At 55.5% G+C, this 21,301-nt stretch overlaps 9 protein-coding genes across 9 annotated transcripts; 3 read left to right on the top strand and 6 right to left on the bottom strand.

Annotated features, from left to right (window-relative positions):
* Window positions 1–2,403: 2,403 nt before the first annotated feature.
* On the top strand, window positions 2,404–4,613 carry SETTUDRAFT_149312 (uncharacterized protein; the record flags this gene model as incomplete). Its single annotated transcript, XM_008025791.1, has 4 exons — window positions 2,404–2,471; window positions 3,056–3,207; window positions 3,708–4,028; window positions 4,406–4,613. 4 exons carry the CDS (start codon window positions 2,404–2,406, stop codon window positions 4,537–4,539), a joined length of 675 nt encoding a protein of 224 aa, XP_008023982.1. The 3' UTR covers window positions 4,540–4,613.
* Window positions 4,614–5,359: 746 nt separating this feature from the next.
* On the bottom strand, window positions 5,360–5,809 carry SETTUDRAFT_168439 (uncharacterized protein). Its single transcript, XM_008025790.1, has one exon. It carries the CDS (start codon window positions 5,664–5,666, stop codon window positions 5,466–5,468), a length of 201 nt encoding a protein of 66 aa, XP_008023981.1. The 5' UTR covers window positions 5,667–5,809; the 3' UTR covers window positions 5,360–5,465.
* A 246-nt stretch (window positions 5,810–6,055) lies between these two features.
* SETTUDRAFT_168438 (uncharacterized protein) lies at window positions 6,056–6,814 on the bottom strand. Its single transcript, XM_008025789.1, has one exon. The coding sequence runs from the start codon at window positions 6,486–6,488 to the stop codon at window positions 6,297–6,299; it is 192 nt and encodes a 63-aa protein (XP_008023980.1). The 5' UTR covers window positions 6,489–6,814; the 3' UTR covers window positions 6,056–6,296.
* A 466-nt stretch (window positions 6,815–7,280) lies between these two features.
* On the bottom strand, window positions 7,281–8,390 carry SETTUDRAFT_168436 (uncharacterized protein). The gene is made up of 5 exons (XM_008025788.1): window positions 8,244–8,390; window positions 8,156–8,190; window positions 7,986–8,095; window positions 7,530–7,935; window positions 7,281–7,474 (listed from the first exon to the last, which is right to left on the bottom strand). The coding sequence occupies exons 1-5, from the start codon at window positions 8,275–8,277 to the stop codon at window positions 7,412–7,414; spliced, it is 648 nt and encodes a 215-aa protein (XP_008023979.1). The 5' UTR covers window positions 8,278–8,390; the 3' UTR covers window positions 7,281–7,411.
* A 535-nt stretch (window positions 8,391–8,925) lies between these two features.
* SETTUDRAFT_38642 (uncharacterized protein) lies at window positions 8,926–10,252 on the top strand (the record flags this gene model as incomplete). The annotated part of the gene is made up of 3 exons (XM_008025567.1): window positions 8,926–8,942; window positions 9,132–9,858; window positions 9,905–10,252. The coding sequence occupies 3 exons, from the start codon at window positions 8,926–8,928 to the stop codon at window positions 10,250–10,252; spliced, it is 1,092 nt and encodes a 363-aa protein (XP_008023758.1).
* Window positions 10,253–11,126: 874 nt separating this feature from the next.
* SETTUDRAFT_27404 (polysaccharide lyase family 1 protein) lies at window positions 11,127–12,110 on the bottom strand (the record flags this gene model as incomplete). The annotated part of the gene is made up of 1 exon (XM_008025529.1): window positions 11,127–12,110. The coding sequence occupies one exon, from the start codon at window positions 12,108–12,110 to the stop codon at window positions 11,127–11,129; it is 984 nt and encodes a 327-aa protein (XP_008023720.1).
* A 1,258-nt stretch (window positions 12,111–13,368) lies between these two features.
* Window positions 13,369–14,109, top strand: SETTUDRAFT_27403 (uncharacterized protein; the record flags this gene model as incomplete). Its single annotated transcript, XM_008025528.1, has 1 exon — window positions 13,369–14,109. The coding sequence occupies one exon, from the start codon at window positions 13,369–13,371 to the stop codon at window positions 14,107–14,109; it is 741 nt and encodes a 246-aa protein (XP_008023719.1).
* Window positions 14,110–14,534: 425 nt separating this feature from the next.
* Window positions 14,535–15,948, bottom strand: SETTUDRAFT_107517 (uncharacterized protein; the record flags this gene model as incomplete). Its single annotated transcript, XM_008025787.1, has 5 exons — window positions 14,535–15,098; window positions 15,149–15,394; window positions 15,447–15,523; window positions 15,641–15,662; window positions 15,907–15,948. 5 exons carry the CDS (start codon window positions 15,946–15,948, stop codon window positions 14,535–14,537), a joined length of 951 nt encoding a protein of 316 aa, XP_008023978.1.
* Window positions 15,949–17,144: 1,196 nt separating this feature from the next.
* Window positions 17,145–19,565, bottom strand: SETTUDRAFT_129562 (uncharacterized protein; the record flags this gene model as incomplete). Its single annotated transcript, XM_008025786.1, has 1 exon — window positions 17,145–19,565. The coding sequence occupies one exon, from the start codon at window positions 19,563–19,565 to the stop codon at window positions 17,298–17,300; it is 2,268 nt and encodes a 755-aa protein (XP_008023977.1). The 3' UTR covers window positions 17,145–17,297.
* Window positions 19,566–21,301: the final 1,736 nt, after the last annotated feature.

The raw sequence follows: 21,301 nt of genomic DNA, 5'->3' as shown, positions 1-21,301 counted from the left end.
AGCAGCGGCTTGTTGGCGGGGGCGAGCCTGGCTGACGCGACCGACCGACCGACTGGCGCATCGACGTCAAGCGCTGCGTGCCTGTGTGAAGCAGGTGTGCAGTGTGCAAGTGCACGAGAGGGCGGGCGGGCGGGCGAGGCTGGCGAGGGCAAGACGAGCAGCGAGCGCGAGCCCTGGGCCGCGCTGACGAGCCTCGAAAGGCGCCGAAGCCCATGGAAAGCCGGCAGGCCAGTGGCGCCGCCGGTTGGTCGGCCGCCCTCGCTGCTTTAGCACCTGGTGATGCAAGCCACGTAGCTAGCATCTGCGCGCTAGCCCCAATCCGCAGGCCTGGCCTGTGTCACCGCCGCTTTGCTGAATGCGGGCCCCCCCAAGAGCTGCGCCTGCTCCTGGCGCTGCCCTCTAATAGCCAGGATGCCCGTCCTCGACCCGCTCCACCTCACCACCCACCTCCCGATGCCTCCATAACACCTGCCCTATCTTTGCTCTCGTCGTTGTTCGCAAGCTCTAGCGTTGCTTCTCTCCCCCCCATCCTCCTCACCACCACCACCACCGCCGCTGGGCTGGGCTGCGTGCCTGGGGCATCTCTCCTGTCAGTGGAGCCTTGGCTCGCTCACACACGCGCATGCGCACTCGCAGTCGCCCGCGCTCGTGGCCCCACGTCTCTGGTGATGACGATGCGACGGGCCAATGGGCCTGAAACATTGCCCACAGCGTTGGAGTGGCAGTAGAGTAATACCGCGCGCTCAAACACGCTCACTCGCACACACAGGCTCATACGCTCACACGCTCACACACAGGCACGCAGTCATCCACAGGCACACGGCGCGCATTCCAGACCACCAGCTGTCGTGTGCCAATGCCGACTTGGCCACGCCCCCCCTCGCACGCACAAGCACAAGCGCCGCCGCGTCTCCAGGGCTCTGCTGATGGTGGTGGGCTGCTTGGGCCAGCTGGCCCGTAATTGGTGCGGCGTGCAGCCCTCTGGTGGCTCTCGTCCACTCGACGGCCTGGCCCAGCGCGGCGGCCGTTATCTCTGGGTTGGCCATGGTTGCCACTTTATCTCATGCGGCATGCTCTTACATTGCTACCACTACTGCTGCGATGCAGCGCTGGGCCGTCGAGGGGCGCGCAGCCCGTTCGCCTCGACTGCAGCCACGCCAAGCGGGTGTGGCGGGCGCGGGCGGTGATTGGGCGGGCTGGGCTGCTGGAGCACGATTGGCCGTGGGCGCCAGGGTGGGCGGGTAGCGGCAAACAGGAGGAATCTGGGGAAGGCTTATGCGACCCGTTTTCTGCCTGCTGCGAACCACGGCCGACGCACACGCATTGCCCATGTACACAGGCAGTTGGTTGTCTACACGCAGATACATTTACATGTACTTGTAGATGCACATGCACATGCAGAGCGAGGCAGTCTGCAACGCACGCGCGCGCTCGCGCTGGCGATTGTGCTGGCTGGTGTTGTGGTGCGATAGCGCAGCCATGTGTTTTTATCCGTATTGCTATTGTATTGGCGCGCTGCTGTGTAGACTGCTGGGCCAGCTACGGTTCCACTATACGCTCGTGGCTGACTTGGTGCGCAGTAGCCTTGCAGTAGGGCGTGTGCATGCAGCACACGCTCGACGGGGACTTTTTGGCCTGTCCATGTACCCACTCACACTGCATCGTCGTCTTGCTGCTGCTGCTGCTGCTGCTGCTGTTGTTGTTGTCGTCGTCGTCTTGGTCTTGGTCTTGGTCTTGTTGTGCCTGTCCCTGGATCCTCCCGTGGCGGTGTAGGGCCAGCACAGGCAACTGCAGACAGCGCACGGCATTCAACACGCAGGCGAGGCTTGATGACATCAACATCATGGCTGCATCCACACGTGCTAGCCAGGCACTCCCGTGCCCCGTCTGCCTCACCCCTCGGCCGGACCATGTGCCTCTGCGTACTCTATCCATGTGGCTGCAATGCGCCGACGACAAGACGACTGTCGTCGTGTCGAATCGTCGTGTCGCCGTCAGCCTCGTTTGGCCATGAGGCTCATTCCGCGCGCATGCGAGACGTGGGCGGATGACTCCCCCGGCGCAGACTGGCCAGCAAAAAATTTCTGCCCAACCACCACGCCGCATCACGGCTGCCAGTCCGCATCCGGCTCTCCTCCAGCTTGTACAGGCAAAATTTTCACACTGCCACGGCGAGCACGCCTACCACCAGGTTTCTAACCTGACCGCCATGTGCTTGTTGTTGCCTGTCTCAGCATCTGCACCAGTCAGCTGCCTCGCCCGCCACACACGACGCCGACACCATACCTGGGGTTGAGACACACTCTGTCGCTGCACCACACCGCTGCTCACCGCTGTACATGTACCCATAACAGCAACAGCAGCAACAGCAGCATACCAGCATACCAGCACGCCATCGTCGCCATGTCGGCCGCATCGCTCAATCACGCGCGCTGGAGCCAGGCCGAGGTCATCGTGCTCGACATTGGTAAGTTGGTCGCAGAGCCATGGTGTCGAGGAGGAGGAGGAGTCGTGTTCCGGCCACTACCGCCTAGTGGCCGTGTGAATGCCATGTCTACACACAGCACCGCTGACACGGCCACGCAGAGGGCACCATCTCGAGCATCTCATTCGTCAAGGACGTCATGGTAAGCCTTTGTCTGTCTCCATGCCAGTGCCAATAATACCACCGTGCTTGTGGTCGTCTCGAGGCCGCCATCACCATCGCCTTCCCCGCAGTCGGCCACGCACTCGGGCCAGCCACACCAACCACCAAACATGTCCATGTCGACGATGCATCGCCGCCGCCTTTGCCTGGCCATGTCGTTCGTCACACATGGTGTCGGTGCCCGTCATGCCGTCGGTTCTAGACGCCGCCGTGGTCGTGGTCGTGCGCCCGCCCTCGCCCTCGCCCTCTCCCGGCCACCACCACCACCATGACCCTCGCGCCACCCGCCTCCGTCATCTGTCACGCGAGACCGGGGTGGGGCAGCCCGTCGACGTGCCTTGCCCGTTGCCCTCACGCTGTTCGCTCACAATAGCCGCAGTATCCGTATGCACTTGACAGTCTCACAAGACTCGCACGCCATGCCTGGGCCGACGCCGACTTCCAAACCCTCATCGCTTCGTTTCCCCCCGACTGCAGGCAGAACCCCGATGCCCTGCTCGCCCACGTCCAAGACCTGACGCGCCGCGACATTAAAGCTGTGTATTTGAAGCAGCTACAAGGTGGGTTACAAATGAGCCTGTTTCACCCCCCCCCCCCTCCCCCCCTCTTGGCGCGCCCGCACCCCCATCCGCCCACCACGCCCTTCGCTGCATCATCGCCACCGAGCCACCGACATCGCGCCCTGCTCGACACGCACTAGCGCCATCGCCGCCCCCTCCCCCCCCCCCAAGCCTCCGTGATTCGACCGGCCACTCACCACCGGCCACTTTATCGCGATAGTCGCCATCCTCTGGGCAGCCACCCACCATGGTCCCAAACCCTCTGCCCGCCAGCTCGACGCCGCTTTCACTCCGGCCTCACCCACCACCGCACCGCAAATCGTGCCTTTGCTCGTCACTCTGCATTGTCGGCCTGCGCTACTCCATCACGCTCAATCCACGCAATCCACGCAATCCACGCAATCCACGCAATCCACGCAATCCACGCAATCCGCGCATTCCACGCCGCTCTCGCTTCTGATAACGCTGGCATACTCCACCCAAACTAACTCTCGCAACAGGACATCTATGGACAACGGGCTTTCGCGACGGCCACCTCAAGACTCCACTGTTTGAAGACGTGGTGCCTACGCTGGAAGCCTGGAAAACCGCTGGCAAGACGCTCGTCATCTTCTCGTCTGGCAGCGTGCAGGCCCAGCTCCAGTTCTTTTCCTACGTCAGCGACGGCCCGACTAGCACCAGAGACATCAAGCCTCTGTTTTCCGCCCATTACGATACCGTCAACGCTGGGCCCAAGCTTCAAGAGGCTTCTTACCACAAGATCTGTTCGGACTTGGGAAAGCATAGCGACCAGGTCGTCTTTCTGACAGACAACGTAAAAGGTAGGCTGACTGCTCCGCTGCACCTGAGACACCACACTTCCCACCGCCTTGGCCATTGGACCCCGACCCCGACCCCTCTTGCTGAAACCGGCAATCGATCACCACATCGTCACGCCAGGACTACAGCCTACCCCCACATCTATCTACACATGGCTGGTCATGCGTCCCATGCCCACAATTATCCCACTTCCATTCCTGTATTGTCCACATGCACTCTTACTGTATTACTAGTCCTTTTATTGTCCATGCAGTACCGTTTTCGCGTCACACGACCCTCTCTCTTTCTCTCTGTTACTCCGCTTGCACTGTTGTCGTTGCTTGTTTCAGCTCCATACACGTATTCGCATACCGCATGCTAACATTGGTCATTCAAACAGAGGCCGAAGCTGCAACACTTGCCCACGTGTATGCTGTTGTCGTAGACCGTCCGGGTAACGCATCCCTGTCTGATGCTGCAAGGGCGAGGTTTCCCGTCATACAAAAGCTGACGGATCTGCCGTCCGTCGCATAACAATCTAGTAATCACACTTGGGTGGTTTTTTTTTCTCCCTGTTAAACTTTGATTTTCTGTTGCCGCCCTGCCCCCCCCCCTTCCTTACATAGTTCGGCTTATGTAATGTGAATTGTGAATGCAATGTGAACGTGTTTTTTTTTCATGTTGAGAAAATGCTTTTTTGATGCTCGTTGGCCTGGCATGTGCAATTTTTCATGTCTACTGTTGGTTTTGTTGATTTCCGTCTAAAAGAGTTTTTTTGTTTGTTTGATTCTTCATGATTATCCATCATCTATGAATTCGTCGTGCCCATTACCCTTTGTATTCATACATTTTTTTTTCCTTGACCCACCCTACCAGGCATATGTACACCATCCGATAGATGGATAGATGGATAAAGAAAAGAAAGAAAAGAAAAGAAAAAATCCCATCCAGAAATGACGATTTCCTTTCATCTTATCTACGTTACTTTCCTTTCCTGATGCATTCTTGAATCCTTGAATCAAAGAAAGAAAGAAAATTCCTTCTCCCTTGCCTTTGAAAATAAAATTCCTGCTCTCTCTCTCTCTCTCTCTCTCTGGGGCATACATGTACGTAGATTCCCTGGTAAGAAAAAAACAACAACACATAGAGACCTTGAGCATGTGAATCCAGTTCCAATTCCAATTCCAATTCCAATTCCAGTTTCAATCCCAATTCTAGGTCCACGGATGCAAATCCAAGAGACCAACCCAAACATCATGTTTCGCGAACCCATCTAGTGGCAATCACAGCTTTGTGTTTCTTTCAAATCCACAATCAGAATCCCTGGATTCGCATGGGGGGGGAGGGGGGGGGGACCGTATTGAATCCTTCTTTCCGCATCAAGTGTGCCAGAAGCCATTTCCACCAAAGAGAGTTTTTTTCTTTTCTTTTCCCTTCCCAGTCTCTCTCTACCCGTCTTTCTACCCGTCTCTCTGCCAGACCATCACTCCGTCCACCAGTTTCCCTGACACCACATAGACTTTTCGCAACGAAATTAAAGGAACATGGCATAGCACGGCCGGGCAGCTGATTAATATGCTTTCGGAGCCATGTGCGGTGCCGGTACGCCCGCCTCCCTGGGACCGACTGCCTGCGGCTTTTGCTTTACGCAGGAAAATCATCGTACGACGCCTTTGCCCTACCCTACCTTGCTTGCGTTCGCCCTTTTTGCGTACATACATTCACAAGGGCGGCGAGCGGCGGGGGGAAGAGCATCCATCGGGATTGCGGGATCATGGGTTTGGCGTTCGGTCGGTCCGGAGGCTGTGGGGAACACAAAAAAAAGGGGGGGGGCGTTATGCTGATGATGCATTTCTTGGTGCGCGTACTTAGGTAAGACTGCGGGGGGTGGGGGGGGAACTCGATTCGTCTCGGAGGATGGGAGCGGGAATCGTCCGTGGTCGAGGTCGAGGTCGGGGGGGGGGGGGTTAGGGGAGTTGTTATTTTCCGGGGGGTTGCATGTCAATAGCTATGAGCTACGTATGTACCTGACTGCGCGGCGTTTTGCTTGGCCACGACAAGTCGGGCTCAAAAATAGTAGCGTTCGTCGTATAGGTTGTTATGTGGGGGGGCCACGCGGTTGGCTGGAAGATGCGCCGTTTTTAGGCCTGCCGCTTTCCTACATGTTCGTAACGCTGTTTGAGCACGCGCCCTGCTCAACATGAATTTAGATTTGCTGGGGTGCGGCTTCACAGCCCAATCAGCGGGCCTACAAGCCAGCAGCGCATTGCTCATCGAGGTATTATTTTCATCTATGCATGCATGCTTGTATGCTCCAGCCCCGATTCCGCATAGTTATGTAAGTAGGTCCATGAGCTGAAGCGTACAAGTCTGCACAGGCTGTGAGGACATCCACCACATCCGGGCTGTACAAGTCTGTCAGGGATACCTTGGAGGGTCCAGGGGCATACGAGTATAGGTGGCCATTGATGGCCGTCGCACATGGTGAAGACGTTTTTTGTGCGAGCAAATTGACCTCAGGGGCAATCCATCCATCAAGGTCTAGGTTCCTATCCAGTGTTGGGAAATCTCGATGCCTAGAGATCTGCGGGCACTCTTCCTTGCAACACCATCCATGTCGGCGTTGTGACTTCCCAATCGGCCCTTCGTCTTCCCAATTCAAACTATACAGTATCCCTTCTCTTGACGCCGAATCCAGCCAGCCATCGATCCATCTGTTGACTCAACAACCCTCCTTGGCCTGGTGTATATGTTTGGCTTCGATCTCGAGTCCTGGTCTGGGTGTCAAACACTGTTCATCTCACTCGGGCATGTGAGTTGACGGCAACATGATCGTAGGCTGATTTGCCAATGACGGCAGAGTCCAATTTGCTGATTCCATGGCCGGGCTTTCAGCGTCGTTGAAGTGTTGTACGTCCAGGGTAGGCAGATGCAGATGCATCAAATGTCATCATCCATATGGATCCAGGTTGCGTTCCATCTTATCGGATCTGTGGCCGATGGTTTCCGTATGCGTTCTATGCAAACTTGGTCTGCTCGAGGGGTGGATGGAAGAGATTGTCTATCGAAAATGCGATGTGTGGTGTGGGGACTGATGGGGACTAGATGATTAGCGAGACAAGCACCAGGGCGGTTCAGAAGCCATTGCAGCCAATCACAGCTGGCGGATTGGCCGTGACTTGGTCTTCTTCAGGCGCTGGCACATGAACATTGTCATATCCCAAATGAACAATTCCATATCACAAAAGCGTCTCTTTAACAACATACACAAGAAGCCTAAAATGTGTATTATTAAATGTCTATCGCCGCCCGTAGTTGGTGCAGTCGAACGCCTCCAACGCCGAGAGTGCCCAAAGCTGTCCAACTGGGCATGTGTTTAATAGCACCGGGTCGCTGCATGTATGACCTAAAAGAACCTCCACCATATGAAGATGATGATGATGAAAGCAAGCCCGCCAACAGGACCGTACTGTAGGTCGTTAGCAACCACCTTCTTACACACTAGGCTTGCAGCCGTGACTGACCTGCTTCAGCAATAGTTCCCAGTTGATGCGCACAGCCGCCTTTTTGTACTTTCTGCTGTCCTCGCGTAACCGACTTGAAATGTCGCCCATCCGCTCTAGGCTGTCCCCGCGATACAGCAAGTCTTCAATGTTCTTGGTCATGACTTTGGTGACATCCTTCAACTCGTCGTTCAGCTTGTCCAGGTTTTGCGTCGCCCTCGAATCTTGGTACGTCTTCTTTGTGCGCTGGATGAAGGTGTCGAACTCGACAAAGGCGTACGGGCGGCATGTCGGCGAGAGATACTGCTGGGGCTGGTACGTGATGGTGAATTCACGAGAGAGGTCGGCGAGGTAGGTAAAGGCAAGCTTGCGGGGATAGGAGCGGTCGCATATGCAGAGGAAGCAGAGGTCGCCTTCGATCAGGTAGCTGGTTAGGCGTCAGCACAAGTCGGAGCGGCTCGGCGTCGGCGCGCATACTGATATGTGTAGTTGCCGCTCTCTATGCTGGCCTGTGGCTCAGCGTTGCGGTTCAGGCGGCGCTGGACGAGCTTCACCTTGCCCTTGACCTCGTTGAACTCGGCGCCCATCTGGGGAAAAAAAGTAAGCCTCGACTACCAGCCACGCGCACGGTTTGGAGGGGGCGGTACCTGCTCATCGTCGACGGAAGCGGTCAACAGCAGGCCTGTGTGTCTGTTAGAACCTGTGCATTCGCAATTCCACGAAGCAGCCACCAACCGTCGAGCCTGGATATCATAGTGTGCTGAATCATGTTGGCGGCGCGGGTGTCGACCCAGGCTTGTCCGATATGCAGAGTCGTGTCTTCTGGCAGGAATGCTCGAGCCCGGCTTTGGTGGGGGGCAACGGGAGCAAGAAAGAGGCTACGTGTCGGTCCTGATGCAACCACATGGCCCAACATGACGATGCGGAAAGGTTGCGGGAGAGGCGCACGGACATGCCGAAGCCCATCACATCACGCATGCCATTCACCCACTGCACGCGCGGATGCGCCAGCACCACTCACTCCAAAGGACCGCCTTTCGCTGCGAAGAGGGCGCAAACAGCGGCGCGTCGCTCATCCATATATATCGCGCTCACATCCTGCCGTATGGCGACGCCTTGACCAACATGACAAATCGACCTGCCGTCTGGCTGTACCTTTGCTTCCTTACACTACGCCCTGGGCACTAAGACAAGCGCCATTTCAACCCCGGATCTGCATGTGCATCTTTACTCGTGCAATATTACCTTAACCCGCTCTACCGGCCCTTTGTTCTCTAGCCTTGTGGCGCCCAGTACCGGCTCACAGCACCAACTTGACATCCGCCATTCCGCACCACCATCACCACCAAGTGCTTTTCATATGCTATAACTGGGTATAGTCCTACCACTGGTAACCCGCTCATTTTTCATTGACACAATGTCGTTGCCTGTGCGGTATGTTGCGTTTCTTGCATCCTCGACCCGGCATTCTTCCTTCATTTTCTACCAAGATGTCACCTTCCCAAACATTTCCGCTCTGCGCCTAGCAAATACTATTGTTCCTTGGTCGTAGTTCACATTGGAAGTCGAAGAATACTCGATCAACTGGTAACGCGCACTTATCTACTTGGTCCTAATTTATAGCTCTAGATCTCCCTCCTGTGCGCAGACTACTTCACACCACGTTGAATCAACAACCGTGTTATCTGCAGTGGACGCGATTGATCAACCACACCAAATCAACCATTCTCCTCCCAAGACCCCAGAAAATACAGCAAACATGTCCGAGACCAAAATCACCCCACCCATCTCATCTTTACAATGCTCCTCTTCGAGGCCTACTTCACCTACCAGCTCAACTGTGCCTGTCCAGGAATCAAACACTGCCACTATGCAAAGCGACGAAGATTCGGCCGACATAACTGTAGCCAAGCCTTCAACTCAGATACAGCACGCGCAAGCGCCTCAGTTGGACTCAATGATCGCTCCAACCTCAAATGTGGAGGCCGATCACACAACGCAAAGCTCAAAGAGGTCCCGTGAAGAAGATAGTTCCTCTTCCGCCTTCGGGACACCGCCTCCAAAGCGCGCCTCCAAAGCAAAGGCAACAGCAAACGCCAAAAAGGCTACAAAAAAGACAGCACCTCCGAAGAAGGCTGCTCCTAAGAAGTCCACACCCCAGAAAGCCGCTACGCCCGCACCATCAAGGTCACAGCCGCCAAGGAACCGCAGAGCTCCTGACCACCTCAAGGACTTTCAAGAGACGACCCCGCCCAAGCCTCTCCCAAACAAGAAGAGCTGCAGCAAAGTTTTTGACCCAGTCTTTATCACAACCAACTCCAACAGCCGCTTGGTGAAGGCAGACATCTACGTAAGTCAGTCACTCGCTAATCCGCTTTCCAACTCACACCAGACAGCACATGCTTCTCGAAGGCCCCGCCTGGACAAGCCTCAGCGCGGAGCAGCAAAGCACTCTGATTTCCATGCTCCCCCCGGACCCCGCAAACCAAGCCTTGCTAACCAAGATCAACACTGGCGAGACTGAAGACACACGCCCATCAGCCTTCACGCTAGCAAACGACTGTTTCCGCACCGACGTCGCCAAGTTCCAGGAAGACCTCAAGAATGGCCACCTCGCAAAGACATGGCAGGCCGCTGCCGAGCAAGCAGTCATTGAGCGCACCGCAGGAGAATTCGACAAGTGGAAAGCTGACGAAGCAGAGTCTTGGTGGGGGCAGAAAAGCAGTGTACCTACCACGCAGTAGTTGGTGTCATGACTCTGGGATATGAGCGTGTTGCTACAGTTCAATACGTACAGCTTTAGGGTATATATCCTCAAGGTATATCCATGTCTATACTGTCGTACTGTATGTCTCGAGAAGCATGTCATTGCCTTGTTTATCAATCTCGTACTTCAACACAAACACACATACCGAGTTCCCTTTTTTCATATGTAGCAGGAAAGACTAATGTACCCAAAATTGGCGAGACTACCACATGGTTTCTCAGTTACACATGTAGTAAGTTATGTTCCATTAGTAGTAACTCACAAGTCTCTCTCTCTCTCTCTCAAAAAAAGCTATAACATTTCTCTCTCCCTCCCCTCCAATTCCTACCTACATCCACCAACAAATACTACCCCCATGACAAACTAACAATCTGCATGGCCATCACAACGACCTAAAAAGCATAACTAGAGCCTAAATCTCATATCTCCATTACTTTGCTAGACATCCCGCGTGTTACAGCATCATCCTCATTACATGCATCGAGAGCCAACAAGCCCACACACATATACACGCACACACGTACATACGCACCAACAAAACTAAGCTCATATCCAAGCAAACTTGGTCCAGTCCAGGAACATGGATTGGCGATGAGTACAGCCACGTCGTATGTATGTATGGACAAGCCAGCAAGCCAGTCCCCCAACTATATACAAAAAACAATGAATTCACCAAATGAAGTGAAAGGAAAAGAAAAAAAAAGAGGCCACAGCCCGACCATATTCTCGCGCTTGTCATGGACGCCGAAAACAGCGTTTCAACCCCGAATTTTTTTTTCTGTTGGCATGCGAGACAAAGAAGAAAAAAAACCCAAGCACTACAGTACTTGTGGACTTTTCTTCTTCTTCTTCTAGAATTTAAGCGTCGCACCGGCAGTTCCGACAACAGCGGCCTTGACGTCGCTCGCAGCAAGGAGCTGAGGCACGTCATACGGGGGTTTGGTAAAAGTGCCCTTGGGGGCATTTGCTTTTGCGCCGCCGTAGTCGTTTCCAGACGCGACGGCATAGCCGTCATTGACGGTGAACAGGGCCCTTGTGGCATTGACCCAGACGTTGTTCTGGACGAGGACCTGAGCGCCTTTGCGGGTATTGATGCTATCAACGACGTCCTCGTAGTAGTTGTTGTACATGTGGCCGGTTCCGAAGCGGATCGAGGGGGCGCGCGAGTGGATGCGGCTCCAGTAGTTATTGTTGTAAGTGACGGTCAGGTGGCCCTTGTCCTCGGCGGCGTTCTTGTTCGAGTGCCCCACGAGCGAGCACTTCCAGTGGTCGTGCAGGTAGCTGTTGGATACGGTGACAAAGTCGACTCCGTGCGTGATGTCGATTAGCCCGTCGTAGTAGTCCTTGCCGTGCGTGCGGTCAGACGACACGTCGACGTGGTCGATCCAGACGTTCTTTGCTTTTTGGATGGCAACGGCATCGCCGCCTACGACCTTCTTGATGATTACGTTGCGGATGATGACGTTTTTCGATTCCTTAACGGTCAGGGTAAAGTCGGTGAGGACGACGGATGAGTCCTTTCCAATGACCGACTTGTTGCTGCCAATCTTGATGTTGTCCTTGCTTCCAGTAATGGGCCCGGTGATGAGGACAATAGCTGGGTCATTGCCCGTGACAGCCTTTTTAAGGGCATCAAGAGTAGAGACCTCGATTTTCTTGCCTCCCTTGCCGCCCGAGGTGCCTCCATTGGTGGTTGCGAAGCCAGTGGTTGCAACGTCTTCCAGAGATGCACTGCCATTTGCCACACCAGATGTCCCGCGAAGGTTCAGCCATGGCTTCGGCGCTGCCAGAGCGGAAACGGCCATGAGGCCGAGAGAACAGAGCGAGAACCTCATTGTCGCGCGTGTGTATTCACAGTATCTAGACTGGGAGGATTGGAGAAAAGGAAAGAAGAGCACTGGGGGGATAGAGAACCGTAGGATAGGGGCGCCGCGAGCATACCAGAGAGGTATGTCGGACCTTTAAGTATCATCTCTCGGCAACATACACCCTTTACCAATCATGTATACGTCTTCCCCAGACTCGGTCAAGTGGTACATTGTCCAAAAGGCCGAGGTGTTCGGTCGGGACCTTTATTCAACCAATGTACTCCCGCGCCTTACCCACCTATGTTAGTAGGACAAAGCTATCCGTCCTGGTACCAGACGATCCCTGCTACTTTGGTAGCGGTCGAAAGACCAGGCAAGCATAGCGAGCTGTCGACGTTTCTCCTAGCGCTTTGCACGGGGAATTAGTTGGGTGACGTCTAACCTAAGATAGGCCGCGTAGATCCACTTGCCGTAAGATCAAATTACGAGAAGCCCCATTTGAGCACAAAAAAGCCCACCCAGGATAGGCCGAGTCCCCAATTTTTTTTGGAGACGGTCTGTCTCAATTTGGGCCTGTGGGAACTAGAGAAATCGCGTCGGAAGCGGATATAAATACTCAATCGAGGGCCCTGTTCCGATTGTTTTAGGGGGGAAACCGAGGGAAGGGGAGAAAGAATTTTGGATGGTTCCTGGATAGATGCAATCAGTAAGCAAATGCACCTAATCGCTCATGTTCTCTGCCTGTAAGATTACTCCAGTCTCCACTTGCAAGGGTTATCATCGCAATAGGACCTCAAAGTAAAGCCGCAACTTCACCAAAACTCGCGCCACCCAAGACTGTTGCTTGAGATAAGCCACCGGATGCTCATCAAGTTAAACGGGCAGTCTGCCTACGTTGAATAAGCCCGGCCAAGTGAGCGGGAGTCAAGCGCTTCTGACAAGGGTTCCATAGCCTTTGTTTGTGTGCAAGACAAATAAACAAATAAACAGACGGCATTTCACGTGCCAACAGTGACATCATCGCCCAGAGTAGTATCCCTCCCACCTATACGTAGCTCTCTCGCAGGCGCGCGCCCGCAACATGCGCAACCAAGCACCAAGGCAGCAATCAGACTGCCATTCTACAACAACGTGTCCAATACCTTGTTCCTCTACAAAAGACGCATTTGCCTCGTCATCCATCCATCCATCCACCACAACTGCCTACGACCTAGAAAACTCAGTCTAACGTGTGTCCGTCCCGCTGAACACATTCAATCCATAGACGAGCACGCAAACCTCCAAGATGCCTCCAATCCCCATTTACAAGAACGCGCCCATTGCGCCAACGACAGGGGAAACCGCACATGGCGCCACGCCGTCGACGGCATCCAACGACTCCAGCACAGCAACAGCACCACCACCCACGCGCACAATACCCGCCTACGTGCCTGCAACAACGACGCAGTCTTCCTCGTCGCCTCCCGCACCACAGCCCGGCGCGCGTCCCGTAGCCCCCACGGGAACAATCAGCGACACGGGGAATAAACATGATGATGCTGTGCCCGCAGCGCCACAGCCCGGTCCTACACCTACACCTACAGCAACGTTGCTAACGACCGAGACACGGCAACAAGTCGGTGCGCCGCCGCTGCCACAGCAATTCAGTCGCCCGCCGCCGCCAGACTCGATGCTGGCGGGGCGATCGACAAGCACAGCGAGTGCTGCTACTGCTGTTAAGCCTGGTCCAACGATTCTCAACTACGGTCCTGCTGCTTCCCCGTTCCAGACTCAGGATGAGGGCAATGCCGTGCCGCAGCCTGCGCAGACGAGCGTGGAACATCCGCCGGGCTATGTGCAGGCGCCGGATAATGCGCCGTATACTGTTGGGGGAGGCATTGGGGGACGGCCGAGTGGAGCGGGCGACGACAGTGGACAAGGCGAGGGCGTCGGGGCGCAGGCATGGCAAATGTTGACCAAGGCGGGAGAAGCGTTGCGCAAGGGCGAAGAAAGTGTATGGCGAGCGGTCAACAACAAGAACAAATGAGCAGCACGGCGCGATTCATATATACACAGGCTTCAGCAGGAAGACAAGTCATGCGTGACACGTTATGATTAATTGAATCTTCACCCACCAAGATCACCACAGAGCAGGAACCAAAGTGTGATGTACAAAGAAACCCATGACTTTCTATTGACCACTATTTTCCCCGTTGCACCGAGCGATGAAAAGAGGAAGTACAGCCAAGAACAGACAAAGCAATGCAAGCCGGATATGACGTGTGAATGTTGTAAAGTACAAGAGTGTATTACCACTCCGGGGCCGTGCTTTTGGTTACCAGGACCAACCCTCGGCCCACAGGGCCTTGGGCTGCTCCAACACGTACACCTCATCCCCATCTCTCACGTCGCAATTAGCTGCTTCCGCCACATAAACGCGGGTTTGGGGTATCGAGGAGGGAAGAGAGGCGCTTAACCAGATCCACCCTTGAACTTCTTGCCGAAGAGGAGGAGCTGGGCCTGGTCGTAGATGGACAGGACACCGGCACCGGCAACACCACGGAGAATGTTGGCACCAGCACCCTTGAACAGGGAGCTGACACCCTCGGCGGCGACAATCTGGCGGGCGGCATCCATGGTACCCTTGTACTTGACGGCCTCACCAGAGGTCATCATCATACGACGACGGATGGTGTCGAGAGGGTAAGAGGCGATACCGGCACCAGTGGTGACAGCCCAACCAAGAGCGAAAGAGGCCAAGAAGTTACCCTCGAGGGAACCGGTGAGGAGGACAGGCTTGATCGAGTCGTACATACCGAAGTACAGACCACGGTAGACAACGATACCAGCAACGGAGGGCATGAAACCACGGTAGAGACCAGCGATACCGTCAGAGGCGAGCGTCTTCTTGTAGACGTCTACGAGACCGTTGAACTGGCGTTCGCCACCCTTCTTGGCCGACTTGGCGTCGTTGGCGAGACGGGTACGGGCGTAGTCGAGGGAGTAGACGAAGAGGAGGGAAGTGGCACCGGCAGCCTGAATCTTATAAGCATGTGAAGATGCAGCCATTGACCGTCCAAACTTACACCACCAGAGGCCAAGTTACCGGCCATCCACTTGGCGTAACCATCACGCTCCTTCTTGTAGGCGAACATGGACTTGTAGGTGTCACGGAAAGCGAAGTTGAGCGCCTGGGTGGGGAAGTAACGGATGACGTTGGCAGTGTTACCACGCCAGAGCGACAGGACACCCTCGTTCTTGGCGGTACGGCTGAAGCACTCGACGATACCGTTGTACTTGCGGTCAAGACGACCGGACTTGAGCATCTCATCCTGCGGGGTATAAGCAATTGCCGCGTGCCCATTGTGCGTCGTAGAAGCGTACCTGGTTCTGGATGAGGAGCTTGACACGCTCGATGGGGGCGGCGGCGGTCTTCGAGACGGCGGCGGAGACACCACCCACTGATAAGCAGTTAGTATCTGTGGCGGGCGCAGACTGGGGCCCTTGGTATCCACACCGAATTGGCATGCCCGTGGCATATCCAACCCGATGCAACTACCGATGGCAAGGCAACGTACTCAAGAAGTCCACCATGAAACCCTGATTGGTATCGTTAGCAATTGGTCCAGATAGGAGAAACCGTGTAAGCAGCCGTCAGCACCACAACCAGCCCCGCACATGCATATCTCTGGCGATGCCAATCTCATCTCATTGTGCCGTCGACTCGCTCGGGCCGTGCGTATGGATGCAATTGGCGTGCCATTGAGTTGGAGTGCGCGGGCGGTGGCATTGCCGACAAACTGCGGGTGAGGCCTCTCGTGGAGGGGGAACTGGAAATACATACGGGCATGCCCATGACACTCTTGTCTTGCTGTTTTCCCGACATCTTGATCGACGTACAGAGGGGAGATTGGTTGGAAAAGGTGAGGTTGCAGATGCTGGCACAGCGTTGAGGGAAGACAGGTGTATTTGTAGCGAAAGCTGCGACAAATTCTGCCAGCTGCGCTAAGACGGCGCTAACCCCGTCACGTGCTAGTGCCCTCGCCCGCCGTCCCGAGCGCTTCCACATCTACACCTCGGATTTGCGGACTGGGGAAAAAGTACTCATGATAAGGGTTTGGCGGGCTGCCGTACGCTGGTTTTTCCAACTTTGCTGCTCCCCTGCTGACCTGTGTAGTCTCGTTTCATTGCTGGAACTCAATTCTTGTCGGGGATATCAAAATGCGTGTGCCACGCCCAAAAGCCGTGCCGTAGCAGCAGCAGCAGCATTGGCCAGGGCCACCAGGCGGATATGCTTTGGCGAATTCGCCTCCAACAGCCGCCCGCAGACGTGAATTTGTACACCCAGGATGCAACTGTGGGGCAGTACAAGTGTCCAGATACCTCTTCGAGCCCAAGTTTCCACGGCCTCTCCTTTTCGCGAGCAGCCACCATCAGGGTCCGCCATTTTTAGTTCGGGTAATCTCGGGTAGTGAAGCTTGCCCCAGCCAACAGAGCAGCGGCACGGCGCCAGGGCCCAAGACTCCAGAGGGGCGAATTTTGCATTGCCTTGGCCGCTATTGGAAGCCGTGCCGTGGTTCGCGAAGCCTTTGTCGGCATCCTGGGGCTGTCGAGAATGCAATGGCCTAGATGAATGACGTCCATCTTGCGTTGGCCCGCGGATAGCTTCACAAGGCTGTGGCTGTGTGCCCGTCGGTGCAGTGTCACAGGCCGACAATCTTGAAACGGTTCCGGTAACGACTAACAATGGCTTGCTGACCGCCACTAAAAGAAGTGCCGTACCCAATTCTTACAGTCCACTTGGCTAGGTGTAGGTGTACTCTCGCAAACAACGCATCTGCCACCTGGACTCGTGGCAAGTGTAGAATGACTTCGTTATCAAGTACTAGAGCATTCACACCCAAGTACCTCGAGAGACCGGTGAGCGAATTCTAAAAGGGTGGCCTGTGCAATCACAAAGGAAGTGTATTTTGGTGAAAGCATCAACATCTTGACCTATGCTCGCTTACCAACCCCTGAGTAGACATGTGATAGGTTGCAGCCCAGATGCACACACGCTGGAGAAAACAAGTCATGGAAAATAGGGTATCCATTGCACCGCAGTGCCTACTAGGAAACTATGTAAAAGCTGTGGGATATTCGTAAACACTACACATTATAACTAACGACGCCTAGCTTGCGCCGTACACCCAAATCATTTGTAGCATAATCCACGTCGAACGTGAACATGCAGACCTACGGGTGCATAAAGCCGTCTCCATTGAGCTTGCAGTTGGTCTCCAGCTTGTAGCTGTTCTCAAATGCGTGCATACGGTCAGCAGCATCTGCGCTTGCGGTTTGGACGCGTCCTTTGGGCCGACTCAACTTGGTCGTCACCCTTGCAGCAGAGCGCTTCTCGTCACCGTATTTGCCCCCAGACACACACTTTCCCTTGCCCCACCGCGCGTCAGCTGCTGCCCGCCACAACGCAGTTATGTCGACAGTCATCTCCGGGGTGTAGTACAGGCGGCAGTCGGCCTCCTCGTAGATGAATTGCAGGGCAATACCAGAATCGTCGTTGACACGAAGTCCGTCTCGCGAATTCACGCCACTGCCCGCGCTGCGCGTAAAGACAATGTCGTCGTAGTAGTCCTCCCTCAGGATGGAGCTGTTCAACGAGGGGTCATACCTCAAGGCATATTGCGCGGACTGCTGGATGAAGGCGAACTGGTAGTTGTTGACACCCTTGGTACCGCCTATGGCCTGAATAGGGTTCTTGTTACTGCGGCCGCCCATGGCAATGGTCTTTACACCTGCCACCTGCGTCATGAGTTCGGTGAAAACGGTGCAAGTCGACGCGCAGTATCCATCTGTCACAATGACAATGTTTTCGGCAGAGAACTTGGGTGGGCCCTTGACGCTTGCGAGAGGGCCGTAGCCGGTGATGTTGATGCCTCCAGACAAGTAGGGAATGTAAACGTCGGAAAGGTTCCATCGTGCCTCTGTGGTGTAGAGTCCGCCATTGACCTCGTGGGGGCCCATCTTCTCGTCCCAAGATGAGAAAGGAGTGCCATCTACCTTCATATCGGTGTGGTAGTCAAAGAAGGAGCTCTGTGCAAAGCTGATGGTCCTGTTGGTACCGTATTCTCTGGGGAATCGGGAACCAAAGGCGCTAGAGGCCTGACCGATGAGATCGACGGCTTCGTGCGCTCGGAAGCGGTTATTGCCCAGCGGTTCGACATCAGGAAATAGCTGCTTGAACATGTCATAGCCTTGCAGAACAGTACCACCACCGTTGGCCTGGAGGTCAATGATCAACTTTGTTTTTGCATCTGTAAGAGCCTTGGCGATGAAGTCTCGAGTCAGCTGCTGGAACGGAGCCTCAGCGCTACTCGAGCCTACAAAGTTGGCTACCTGCAGTACTGCCACATCTTCGTATCCGGAGTCATCAATGTAGAATCCGTTGATGATATTCAGGGGACCAGCAGCGACTGGAGTGGGGAAACCAGGGGTCACGGCACCAGTAGTTGCAAAAGTCGAAGCATCGTCATGAGATTCGGCCTGAGCAAGCATCTCAGTGGAACCATAGGTGAGCCACTTCTCGGCCAGATCTGCGCCAGTGGCGATGTTACGGAATGGGATGATTGGGCGAGCATAGTTCTCCATGGTGTAGCTAGACCCGTTGGCAAAGGTAAGGGTTGTGGTGGCTCCAGGGTAGACCAAGCGTCCACGGCCACCTCCAGTGAAGGTGCCAGTGCCGCTGCCCATGGTGCCAAGGCTAATTTGGGCGAGCTCGTAGAAAACATTGTTGTAGAGTGCGTCACGGTCCTGGAGCTGGCCGCGCTGACTGAGGTCCTCTAGGAATTCTGTTGCGTCCTTGCCATCGATCTGGACAACAGGAGAAGGCGTATAGGAAATGTTCTGGAACTCCATGCCAAGAACATCGTCAAAGACAAAGACAGCAGGCAGCTGTTCTCCATCCTCGGAAACAGATACGAGGGGAATCGGGCGGCCCCAGTTGAAGATGGAGCCGACGGAATCGGTAACGAATGCAAAGTGGCCATCGTGGGCGGACTGGATCAGGCTGTAGAGAGTCCAGCCAAAGTCGTACTCGTTCTTGAACTTGCCGGCATCAATGTCTGCATCGATTTGGTCGAGACCGCCGATGATGTCAACAGCAGGCTGGACTTTTTCAGCGTACTCGGCCGGGGGGTTCTTGAGCTGGTCGAGGGTACTCTGCCAGTCGATGTAGGGTCGAATCGCCTTGACGAGCCGTTTTGCCGAGGACGCGTTGAAGGGAACGTCATTGATGCAATCCCATGCCATCTGGGCAGGAACCTGTAGTTTGTACGGCGATTTTCCGTCGCCATAGATGTACTCGGAGACCTTGGCACAGGGAGCGGAGGTGGTGCTATTGGCCTGGCGAGCCTCGACACGAGCGGGCCCAGTCCGAGATGGGGCTACAGGAGAGGCAATGGCCAGTGTGGTGAAGCCCGCAAGGGCGAGCAGGGTAGAAGCCTTCATAGGTAGAGGTGGATAGCTTGGTCGGGCTATCTTCCGTAGACTGACTGCAAAACAGCCGCAAAGAATAGACACGGCGAGCCGGCGAAAGCGAGCGAGAGGGGTGAAGCGAGCGAGTGGGCGGCCGTGTTGGTAGTGAGCGGGATCGTCGAGCAAGCCTGGCCGTTTGCAGTGAGTGTGAGTGGTGCGAGCGAGGCAGGCACAAGCGCGTCACGTGCGCCACACCCGGTGCGGGCAGCAAGGTCAAGATGGTGCCTTGGGCAAACGGACAGCAGATGGACTCGAGGCCGTGCTCTTGTCCGCTGCTCGAGCACGATTTGACAGCGGGGGGAATGGGATTGGGGCCTGAGGGGATCCGGCGGTAGAGAAGACACGACGAGCCGGGGCTGCAGCACTCTTAAGAGCACCGGCACAAGCCACTAGGAGGTTGGTGATATACAGTAGTGACGCACCAAGGGCGCGCTCGTGTACGACTACCAGCCGGCCAGCAGCTGGGTCTGGCTTGTCTTGTTTGGGCGACAGAGCACCACTCGACAGGCCCAGTGCAAACGTGAGTCGTGACACCAATCACACGCACCGCCATGCTGCATGAATGCCGCACTGTGGGCACCCGGCCTGGAGGCTGCGAGGCAATCATATCATGGCCCAGAGGACCGCAAAGAGCCGCAGCCACGCTGGGGCCACAGCCTGTATGCGTGCAATTTGTTAACGGGCTCCGTATGCCCTCCAGGGTCCAGCCGGGGAGACGTCGCCGTAGCCATGGTAGAGTAGCAGAATGGCGCCGTGTCCATATCTCTTTTTCATCGGCGGACGGAGTCGTCTGCAAAAAGGAACCCAGGGAAGCGAGGAAGCCGTGCTGCCCACGAGTCTGATGGCGACGATGAACAAGGCTGGGGGGGGGGGGGGAGGGGGATGTTTCCACGGTGGCGGGCGTGGTGCAGCGGTTTGCAGTGGTGGTGGCCGGACGGCGGGAGAATAGTGGGTGTGTGGGTAATAGTTGGTTTGATTTCCTTCCAACATGGCAGCTTGGCGAGGCCTGTGCCTGGGGAAGATCGCCACCGGCGCACACACTTGCACTGCACACACACACACACACCCGCTCCACTTCTTCCAGCGCTGCTGCACCCGCCCGTCACATCGTCTGGTCAACACCGCCCTGCTGTCCCCCCGTCTCGACGCCAATCATCCTCGGCCCACCAGCATGTCCTTTCTCTGCATCTACGTCAACGAGTGTGCGTGTACACACCGCGCTGTCGACGGCGATTGATTAGCGTCGTAATGCACTACTTGGCCACCCCCCCCCCTGCGAGGCCTTCTTTTCCTGCCTGGCCGTTTCCACTTAAGCCGTGATAGCCGGTAGAATTGCCTGCCACAGTGCGTGTGCCAGGCAATGTTTCGAAACAGCCCCGCCTGCTATTGATAGCTCATGGTATATCGTCTAGCCTACTCCCACGCCCACGCCCACGCCCACGAGCTCAGCTTCATCCCCTTTTCCCACGTCACCGTGATGACCACCAGAACCGTTGGGGCGGCGTCCGGTCTGTGGTTCATGGTAGATTGCCAAGCGTGCGAGGTCGGATGCGGCACGTTTCACGCCACTCTTTGCAGCCTCCTCCGCCTCTTCCTTTTCCGCCTCGCATGAGGTCCGTGTTTCGCCCGTTCAAGGCATTTCTCTGTTCATTCCGGCTGCCGTTCCACTGTCGCTATGTTGGCGCTTTTGCATTCTCTCGACCACAATG

Source organism: Exserohilum turcica, assembly GCF_000359705.1.
Source record: "Exserohilum turcica Et28A unplaced genomic scaffold SETTUscaffold_15, whole genome shotgun sequence".
Lineage (NCBI taxonomy): Eukaryota > Fungi > Ascomycota > Dothideomycetes > Pleosporales > Pleosporaceae > Exserohilum > Exserohilum turcicum.
The sequence above is the reverse complement of the archived record's forward strand: the minus strand, read 5'-3'. Positions and strand labels throughout refer to the sequence as shown.